Here is a 10,076-nt window from a genome sequence, read left to right on the forward strand (position 1 = left end):
CAGTCAGTCAGCCATCCATCCAGTCTTTCAGCCAGTCAGTCAGTCTTTCGTTCCTGCCCTGTTCATCCACGCTTGATAATAAACCACCTTCAGTTCTTCACTATCCACGAGTCCTGCGTTTGGGTCACTTCCTCGCCTCCACACACGGCGCCCCTGACAGAATGACACGACCCACTTTTGACCCAGCGGACTCGGACCTTTTTGAGCGGCAGGAGGCAGCGCTCTCCATTTGGACGGAGAAGCTCAAGGGGAAACAGCGGCTCTTCGCGGAGCGAGAGCACATCTTCGAGGGAACTCGCCTGGCTCTGGGCGGGCCTCGGAGACGCCGCGTTCCCCCACCTGCTGCCTCACCTGCACCGGAGCATTCGCCGCGGAGAGTGGACGTTTCACGCCGCGCTGCGGCCGTTCCCTCTCTCGCGGGTCCGCTCCTCGCTCACACGCCATCCGCCTCATTCACCGGAGCTTCCACTTCGCCACGGCACAGCGGCTACGCCTCCCACCTCGGCTCAACAGAGGTTACCGCGCCAGAGGCTCATCTGTTTACCCCGCCCGCTTCCTCTTCCCAGAGAAAGCGGCGTTCACGCCGCCATAAAACGGACTATCCCCAGCAGCTCCCGGTGGTGAGTCCCAGTGACTGTTTGCCTCTTTTCTCATTTGATTCGTCACATAACATAAATAATGGACTCATCTCCGATCCATGGGGGACTTCCCTCTTAGACGATGATGTGGACTGGGAAGACTTTTTCTGCTCTGCTTCCCCAAAGACAGCTCAGTTAAAGACTGTAAATAGCGATGGCAGAAAGACCAGACCAAAACCCGTTAGACCTGTCAGTGTCACTCACCCAGTTGTTATTTCCACTCCTATCAGCCAGCCTACACCCACACCTGTGCCAGCTCCCAGGAGGAGGGCAGCTGCGACCCAGTCTACCTCCGCACCCGCTCCTGTTTCTCGGGTGGGGGTGACTGGTGTCCAGCCACCTCCCGTGCCTGTCCCAGCGCCTAGGCTGAAGGCAGCTAGAACCCAGCCTGACCTCCCTAGAGTCTCGGAAGAGCTAGCCTCTCCATCTGCTACTTCACCTCCTCATCCACCTCCTGCTCCAGCCTTTCACGCCCTCGCATTATCACTGGTTAAGCTAGCTGAGGTTTCTCCTGCTCAGGCACCAGCCTTACTAGCCCAGGCTATAGCTTTATCTCCCTCACTAGCACAGTCTATAGCTCAACCACCAGCCACACCAACCACAGCTCCGTCGTCAGCCTCACCCACCTCTATTCATCCCTTAGCATCCCCACTCCAATCAGTTCACTCACCGGCTGTTCAGCCTCCAGCCCAGTCAGCTCCCTCTCCTGCTGTCCAGTCACCTGCTCTCGTCCAGTCACCTGCTCTCGTCCAGTCACCTGCTCTCGTCCAGTCAGTAGTACAGCCTGCTCCACTCCAGTCAGTAGTACAGCCTGCTCCACTCCAGTCAGTAGTACAGCCTGCTCCACTCCAGTCAGTAGTACAGCCTGCTCCACTCTAGTCAGTAGTACAGCCTGCTCCTGTAGCTCAGGCACCCGTAGCGCAGTCAGCCCCTGTCCAGTCAGCCCCTGTCCAGTCAGCCCCTGTAGCTCAGTCTGTCCAACCGCCTCCAGTCCAGTCTGTAGTCCAGTCCTCTCCTGTCCAGTCTGTAGTCCAGTCCTCTCCTGTCCAGTCTGTAGTCCAGTCCTCTCCTGTCCAGTCTGTTGTCCAGTCCTCTCCTGTCCAGTCTGTTGTCCAGTCCTCTCCTGTAGTTCAGCCTCCGTCTGTCGTCCAGTCCTCTCCTGTAGTTCAGCCTCCCTCTGTCCTCCAGTCTCCTGTAGTTCAGTCTCCTTCTGTCCTCCAGTCCCCTGTAGTTCAGTCTCCTTCTGTCCTCCAGTCCCCTGTAGTTAAGTCTCCTTCTGTCCTCCAGTCCCCCGTTCTCCAGTCGCCTCCTGTCCTCCAGTCCCCCGTTCTCCAGTCGCCTCCTGTCCAGTCAGTCCAGTCGCCCCCCGTAGCTCAGTGCCCTGCTCCCCAGTTGCCTCCTGTCACCCAGTCACCTGTCCTCCAGCCTGTCCAGTCAGTTCAGTCTGTCGTCCAGCATCCTGTTATTCAGTCATCCGTTCTCTCACCGTCTGTAGTCCACTCTCCTGTTCAGTTCCCAGACCTGCAGCCACAGCATCCAGAGCCAGCTGTGAGCTCTCCCGCACCTCAGCCAGGGGTTTCCGCACCCGCTGGCCCGGCCGCACCTCAGCCAGGGGTTTCCGCACCCGCTGGCCCGGCCGCACCTCAGCCAGAGGTTTCCGCACCCGCTGGCCCGGCCTGTCTCCAGCCAGAGGCTTCCGCGCCTCCTGGCCCTGCCTGTCTCCAGCCAGAGGCTTCCGCGCCCGCTGGCCCTGCCTGTCTCCAGCCAGAGGCTTCCGCGCCCGCTGGCCCTGCCTGTCTCCAGCCAGAGGCTTCCGCGCCCGCTGGCCCTGCCTGTCTCCAGCCAGAGGCTTCCGCGCCCGCTGGCCCTGCCTGTCTCCAGCCAGAGGCTTCCGCGCCCGCTGACTCTGCAGGTGTTGCTTTGCCGTCTGCTGCGCCTGGTCCGGCCTCGGCGCCCGCTGACTCTGCAGGTGTTGCTTTGCCGTCTGCTGCGCCTGGTCCGGCCTCGGCGCCCGCTGACTCTGCAGGTGTTGCTTTGCCGTCTGCTGCGCCTGGTCCGGCCTCGGCGCCCGCTGACTCTGCAGGTGTTGCTTTGCCGGCTGCTGCTACGTCGCCGGGTCCGGCCTCGGCCTCTGCTGCTGCTACGTCGCCGGGTCCGGCCTCGGCCTCTGCTGCTGCTACGTCGCCGGGTCCGGCCTCGGCCTCTGCTGCTGCTACGTCGCCGGGTCCGGCCTCGGCCTCTGCTGCTGCTACGTCGCCGGGTCCGGCCTCCGCTTCAGCTGCTGCTACGTCGCCTGGTCCGGCCTCCGCTTCAGCTGCTGCTACGTCGCCTGGTCCGGCCTCCGCTTCAGCTGCTGCTACGTCGCCTGGTCCGGCCTCCGCTTCAGCTGCTGCTACGTCGCCTGGTCCGGCCTCCGCTTCAGCTTCTGCGTCGCCTGGTCCGGCCTCCGCTTCAGCTTCTGCGTCGCCTGGTCCGGCCTCCGCTTCAGCTCCTGATTCGCCTTCTGCCTGGGCTCCTGATTCGCCTTCTGCCTGGGCTCCTGATTCGCCTTCTGCCTGGGCTTCTGATTCGCCTTCTGCCTCGCCTGGCCCGGCCTCGGCCTCGGCTTCATCCTCTCCTTCGCCTGGCCGCCGCCGTCATCGCCAGCGTGGTCACCCACCGGACCTCCTCAGCGGCCGCCGCCGTCTTCCTCGCGGCCGCCCACCGGACCTCCTCAGCGGCCGCCGCCGTCTTCCTCGCGGCCGCCCACCGGACCGACTTCAGCGTCGCCGCCTTCCTCGCGGCCGCCCACCTGAACTGTCCGGGCTCAGCCACTGGCCGCGTGGCCGCCCACCTGAACTGTCCGGGCTCAGCCACTGGCCGCGTGGCCGCCCACCTGAGCTGTTTTTGTTTCGGCCTCCGTCCCTCCGTCCTGGGCCCCCTCCGCCCTCCCTGTTCTGGTTTTTCGTTCTTTTGGCCGTCGGGTGCCGGCCTTTGAAGGGGGGGGTACTGTCAGGGTTTCTGGGTCGTTGACCCAGTATTCTTAGTTCATGTTCACTGTTTATATTCTGTCTGTTTCACTTCCTGTTTTATTGTGTTAACCTTGGTCCATGTGCATTATGTTCAGTCCTCTTCCCATTTATCATTAGTTCATTATGTTCAGCTGTGTACTCACCAGTTTCTAATCACTCCTCACTTAACCTGTGTATTTAAGCTCCTCTGTTTCACCGCCTCTCTGTCGTGTCATTGATGTTCCTGTGATGTTGATGTTGTCTCTCCGTATGTATGTTCAGTTCAGTCAGTCAGCCATCCATCCAGTCTTTCAGCCAGTCAGTCAGTCTTTCGTTCCTGCCCTGTTCATCCACGCTTGATAATAAACCACCTTCAGTTCTTCACTATCCACGAGTCCTGCGTTTGGGTCACTTCCTCGCCTCCACACACGGCGCCCCTGACAGAATGACACGACCCACTTTTGACCCAGCGGACTCGGACCTTTTTGAGCGGCAGGAGGCAGCGCTCTCCATTTGGACGGAGAAGCTCAAGGGGAAACAGCGGCTCTTCGCGGAGCGAGAGCACATCTTCGAGGGAACTCGCCTGGCTCTGGGCGGGCCTCGGAGACGCCGCGTTCCCCCACCTGCTGCCTCACCTGCACCGGAGCATTCGCCGCGGAGAGTGGACGTTTCACGCCGCGCTGCGGCCGTTCCCTCTCTCGCGGGTCCGCGCCTCGCTCACACGCCATCCGCCTCATTCACCGGAGCTTCCACTTCGCCACGGCACAGCGGCTACGCCTCCCACCTCGGCTCAACAGAGGTTACCGCGCCAGAGGCTCATCTGTTTACCCCGCCCGCTTCCTCTTCCCAGAGAAAGCGGCGTTCACGCCGCCATAAAACGGACTATCCCCAGCAGCTCCCGGTGGTGAGTCCCAGTGACTGTTTGCCTCTTTCCTCATTTGATTCGTCACATAACATAAATAATGGACTCATCTCCGATCCATGGGGGACTTCCCTCTTAGACGATGATGTGGACTGGGAAGACTTTTTCTGCTCTGCTTCCCCAAAGACAGCTCAGTTAAAGACTGTAAATAGCGATGGCAGAAAGACCAGACCAAAACCCGTTAGACCTGTCAGTGTCACTCACCCAGTTGTTATTTCCACTCCTATCAGCCAGCCTACACCCACACCTGTGCCAGCTCCCAGGAGGAGGGCAGCTGCGACCCAGTCTACCTCCGCACCCGCTCCTGTTTCTCGGGTGGGGGTGACTGGTGTCCAGCCACCTCCCGTGCCTGTCCCAGCGCCTAGGCTGAAGGCAGCTAGAACCCAGCCTGACCTCCCTAGAGTCTCGGAAGAGCTAGCCTCTCCATCTGCTACTTCACCTCCTCATCCACCTCCTGCTCCAGCCTTTCACGCCCTCGCATTATCACTGGTTAAGCTAGCTGAGGTTTCTCCTGCTCAGGCACCAGCCTTACTAGCCCAGGCTATAGCTTTATCTCCCTCACTAGCACAGTCTATAGCTCAACCACCAGCCACACCAACCACAGCTCCGTCGTCAGCCTCACCCACCTCTATTCATCCCTTAGCATCCCCACTCCAATCAGTTCACTCACCGGCTGTTCAGCCTCCAGCCCAGTCAGCTCCCTCTCCTGCTGTCCAGTCACCTGCTCTCGTCCAGTCACCTGCTCTCGTCCAGTCACCTGCTCTCGTCCAGTCAGTAGTACAGCCTGCTCCACTCCAGTCAGTAGTACAGCCTGCTCCACTCCAGTCAGTAGTACAGCCTGCTCCACTCCAGTCAGTAGTACAGCCTGCTCCTGTAGCTCAGGCACCCGTAGCGCAGTCTGTCCAACCGCCTCTAGTCCAGTCTGTAGTCCAGTCCTCTCCTGTCCAGTCTGTAGTCCAGTCCTCTCCTGTCCAGTCTGTTGTCCAGTCCTCTCCTGTCCAGTCTGTTGTCCAGTCCTCTCCTGTAGTTCAGCCTCCGTCTGTCGTCCAGTCCTCTCCTGTAGTTCAGCCTCCTTCTGTCCTCCAGTCCTCTCCTGTAGTTCAGCCTCCTTCTGTCCTCCAGTCTCCTGTAGTTCAGTCTCCTTCTGTCCTCCAGTCCCCTGTAGTTAAGTCTCCTTCTGTCCTCCAGTCCCCCGTTCTCCAGTCGCCTCCTGTCCAGTCAGTCCAGTCGCCCCCCGTAGCTCAGTGCCCTGCTCCCCAGTTGCCTCCTGTCACCCAGTCACCTGTCCTCCAGCCTGTCCAGTCAGTTCAGTCTGTCGTCCAGCATCCTGTTATTCAGTCATCCGTTCTCTCACCGTCTGTAGTCCACTCTCCTGTTCAGTTCCCAGACCTGCAGCCACAGCATCCAGACGCCCCTGACACAGTCAGATGAAAAATGGCAAATAATAAGGCGGCTGTAGAACAGCAGACTGAGCCTTAAACGTAAGTTTATCAGGGATGGTTCGTTTCATGCCGATTATACCAGTTTTATGACTGATATTATTTCCAAAGGGTGTTCAGAGAAGGTGCCTGCTGAAGAGCTGGATCATTGAGATGGAGGATTGTGGTACATTCCATCATAGGTTGTATCACCCACAGAAGAAGACGTTGCCAGTTGTCTTTGATCGTTGCGTTTCATTTCAGGTAATGTCTCTGAATGGACCGTTTCTGCAAGGCCCAGTTTTTACTAGCTTGCTAGTCGGGGTGATAACTAGGTTCTGTAAAGAGCCTGCTGTGCTCATGGCAGATATTGAATCCATGTTCTATCAGGTCAGAGTACAAAGAGAAGACTCAGATCAGTTGAGGTTTCTGTAGTGGACAGATGGAGATCATGGTAAGGATCCATGGTAAGGATCTGGTGGAATACAGAATGAAGGTACACCTGTTCAGAGCCACCTCATCTCCAAGTTGTGTGAGTTTTACCTTGAGGAAATGTACAAGGGATAACAGAGATGACTTCAGACTAGAAGTTGTCAGTAATGTTCTACATAATTTTTATGTGGATGATTGCCTTACCTCAGTTGGTTCTGAAGAGGAAGCAGTGTTGCTTCATCAAGAACTTGTTGCTCTTTGTGCTAAAGGAGGCTTTAAGCTCACCAAATGGATTAGCATCAGAAGAGCAGTACTCCCTGCCATACCTCAGCAGGAACGATCCAAGGAAGTTAAGGATTTGGATAGTGACATCTTGCCAGAAGAGAGAGCACTAGGTGTGCAGTGGTGTATCCAATCAGATACATTCAAGTTTAAGATTACACCTAAAAACAAAAGGAGAGGGATATTGTCCATTGTGAGCTCGAGCTATGACCCTTTGGAGTTTTGGGCACCTGTTGTGTTATCTGCTAAGTTGTGCCTTCAGAAATTGTGCAGAAACCATTGGGGCTGGGATGATGTGTTGTTACTGTTGGATGAAGAAGGCCTTTGTACAGTTCTTTGTGAGGTAGAGGCTATTGTGAACAGTAGGCCGAGAACCAAAGCCTCGACTGATCCTAATGATTTGGAGGCTTTGACTCCTAACCATGTGTTGCTGCTTAAGACCAAGTCATTGATGCCACCAGGAGTGTTTCAGAAGGAGGACGTATATGGGCGACGTCGATGGAGTAATAATAATAATAATAATAATTATGGATTGGATTTATATAGCGCTTTTCAAGGCACCCAAAGCACTTTACAATGCCACTATTCATTCACTCTCACACACTGGTGGAGGCAAACTACAGTTTTAGCCACAGCTGCCCTGGGGCAGACTGACAGAAGCGAGGCTGCTATATCGCGCCATCGGCCCCTCTGGCCAACACCAGTAGGCGGTAGGGTAAAGTGTCTTGCCCAAGGACACAATGACCAGGACAGAGAGCCCGGGGATCGAACCGGCGACCTTCCGGTTACATATGCACTTCCCAACCCCCTGAGCCTCGGTTTCTGGGGATGTGGTTATCTTTGGGGGTGATTCTGCGCCTCGTAACACTTGGGTGACTGGAAAGGTTGTGGAAGCAGTTCTTAATGGTAAAGGACTTATTTCGTGTTTAAAAAAGACCAGCCCATCACTAAAGTGTGTCTTCTACAAGAAGCAGAAGAATCGTTAAGATTATGTGACTTTATCAAATGTCTATTTGTATTCATGTGAATTTGTTTATTTTTGAATTAAAATTCTATCTTTGAATTTTTGATAAAGGATCGGTTATGTCTATCAATACGTCTCTGTGAGGGTGCTGGGGAGCATCTCCCTCACTAAGGTGAAGCACGCACCCACAATGTCTGACAGGAAGTTTTGATTTTGTTATGTTTTGACTCTCTATTTCCGTTGAGGTCAACTTCCTGAAGGCCTGAGTCATGGAGTGCACACATGATAATGCGTTTTCCAATTATCCACTGCCAGTGGTTTAAACCATCAGATGAGAGCTGAGGGTGGGAGTGGGCTGAATCTTCAGTTTGATTTGATTTATTTAGTTTCTATATTATTTAGCTGGAGTGTGTTTGTAATCAGATATATGTGAGGTGTGTTAGAATAACTGCAGTATTTTACTGTATAGGCTTTTGTACCTGGGCTGTGTCAGGGGGAAATCTTTTAAATTTTATAGGTGGTTGTATGACCGGCATCTATTTAAGGAGGGATTTTTTTGAGAGGGAAGTTTGTCCATGTTTATATGTGTTGGTAGTGAGCGTGTTAAACCTCTGTATGTGTAAAAAAACAACAACAACAACAACGACAAAAACATATTCAGAGCTCTGAAAAACTACTGAAGGCTCTTGTGGTTGTTTTTTATCCATCTGGTCCCCTTCACATTACCTTTTCCCTGCTACAGTCTCCTACATGGTAAGTATGAGGTAATTATTGCTCTGAAATAATTAGGGGCCAGTATGTAGGAGCCTTATATGAGTTTTTCCTTTTTTGGATTAAGAGGGTTGGTTTAGATGCACACACTGTATTGATGCATGGTTGCGGGGTGTGACTCATGAGTGTATTAGATTATAAATGTGGTTCACTCACCTGTTCATCTCACCTGCAGTTGATGAGCAGAAAGGTAGGGTGAGCATGAGGGGAAACTTTCTGTTGACCGCAGCTTGATGTATAGTTTAATGCACAAATTGATGCCACAGTCATATGTTGTAGTTTGACTAATTGGTGTAGTATTTTGTGAGTTGCATTCATGTTTGTTTGTGCAGTCTATGCATTTGTTTTACATTTGATCTCATCTACTGAATTGTGGGTTTGGACTAAAAAGTGTAAATAGCATCCGTAGTGCACTCCATCTGTTTATTGTTGCACGTCTTCAGTGTCCTAATGTTTAGCCTGCTGCAGCCGTTGGTTGGTGGAGCCGCAACAGTGAGGGCACTACCTACTTTATTTATTTTTTTTTACATGAAGAGATGTTTTCAGTACGTTTTTTACTCATTTGTGTTTCAGTTTTTATCACAAAGAACAAGAAAGCATTTTGTTTGTAAAACTATAATAGTTTTGAGGTTTAGAATAAATACAGAGTGGCAAGCAAATAACAGAAAAAGGCCATTTTGTTTCATGTTAATTACTACAGACAATATAAATTATCTGAAAAGCAAACATTTTTATTGTATTTATAATACTTTTTATAGAGCAATTTTCTTGCTCCCAAACATGTAGTTGAAGTAGAATTAATGTCAAGTTGGATTTTCTATGACTGTTTTAACAATCGCCTGTTTTTCTGTATGTGGGAGGTATCTACATATCTGAAGATAAATGTGCAGCGATGTCACGTTTGGTGCTTACAGACACCACAGTGCATTTTGTGATTTCATAGCTTGCCTTGTAATACTTTGCTGCTTCACATGATCACTGTCATGCTGGCTCATTTTACTGTAACCTTTTTATTTCTTTCAGTGCACATCGTTCTCTTGTTATGGAAGATCGTCAGCAGTGTGAGGGGGCAGAAGGTAACGGAGCATGCTTTCCCTCTAAATACTGTAGACTGTGTGTCTGATGGCAAAATAGTTGTAAAATACAACTAAAAAAAACCCAAAACAATCTGTGGCTTGTTTTGTTTAACCCAGTAACCCCAGTTTTATAACTTAAGTGTGAAAAAATCTTTAGTGAGGTCAGCAAAATGATTCACACCATTGTCAGCCTCTAGTGTGCCCTTTGTTGTCCTTTAACTGAAGAAAGTCTTCCCTTTGTGCACATGGACAGTTGTCAGAAGATATGAGTGAACATATGACCCAGCGCTTTGAGTTTTCTTGTATTTTGGTATTCATTGTTTATGTTTAGTTCTTTTGGTATTAGCTCCTAGGTTCCTCCATTGTAGTTCTTTGTTCATTTAGATCCCTTTGGGTCATCACCCCTGTGTTTAAGTTCCCCTTGTTGTTGATTGTGTCTTATCTGTCATGTGTTACGTCTGCGTCTCATCATGTTTCCGGTTTATTTTTAAAGTCTGGTTTCCATGTCCATTATGTTTAGGTTTAGAATGAACATAATGACACACAGAAAAATGTAGTCAGCTGTTTCCTCGTGTGTCTCCAT

At 52.3% G+C, this 10,076-nt stretch overlaps 1 protein-coding gene across 1 annotated transcript; it reads left to right on the top strand.

Annotated features, from left to right (window-relative positions):
* The first annotated feature begins 4,073 nt into the window (after positions 1 to 4,073).
* LOC135933050 (uncharacterized) lies at positions 4,074 to 5,981 on the top strand. Its single transcript, XM_065470926.1, has one exon. The coding sequence runs from the start codon at positions 4,074 to 4,076 to the stop codon at positions 5,979 to 5,981; it is 1,908 nt and encodes a 635-aa protein (XP_065326998.1).
* Positions 5,982 to 10,076: the final 4,095 nt, after the last annotated feature.

This window comes from Pelmatolapia mariae, linkage group LG22 (assembly GCF_036321145.2).
Source record: "Pelmatolapia mariae isolate MD_Pm_ZW linkage group LG22, Pm_UMD_F_2, whole genome shotgun sequence".
In the NCBI taxonomy this organism is placed as follows: Eukaryota; Metazoa; Chordata; class Actinopteri; order Cichliformes; family Cichlidae; genus Pelmatolapia; species Pelmatolapia mariae.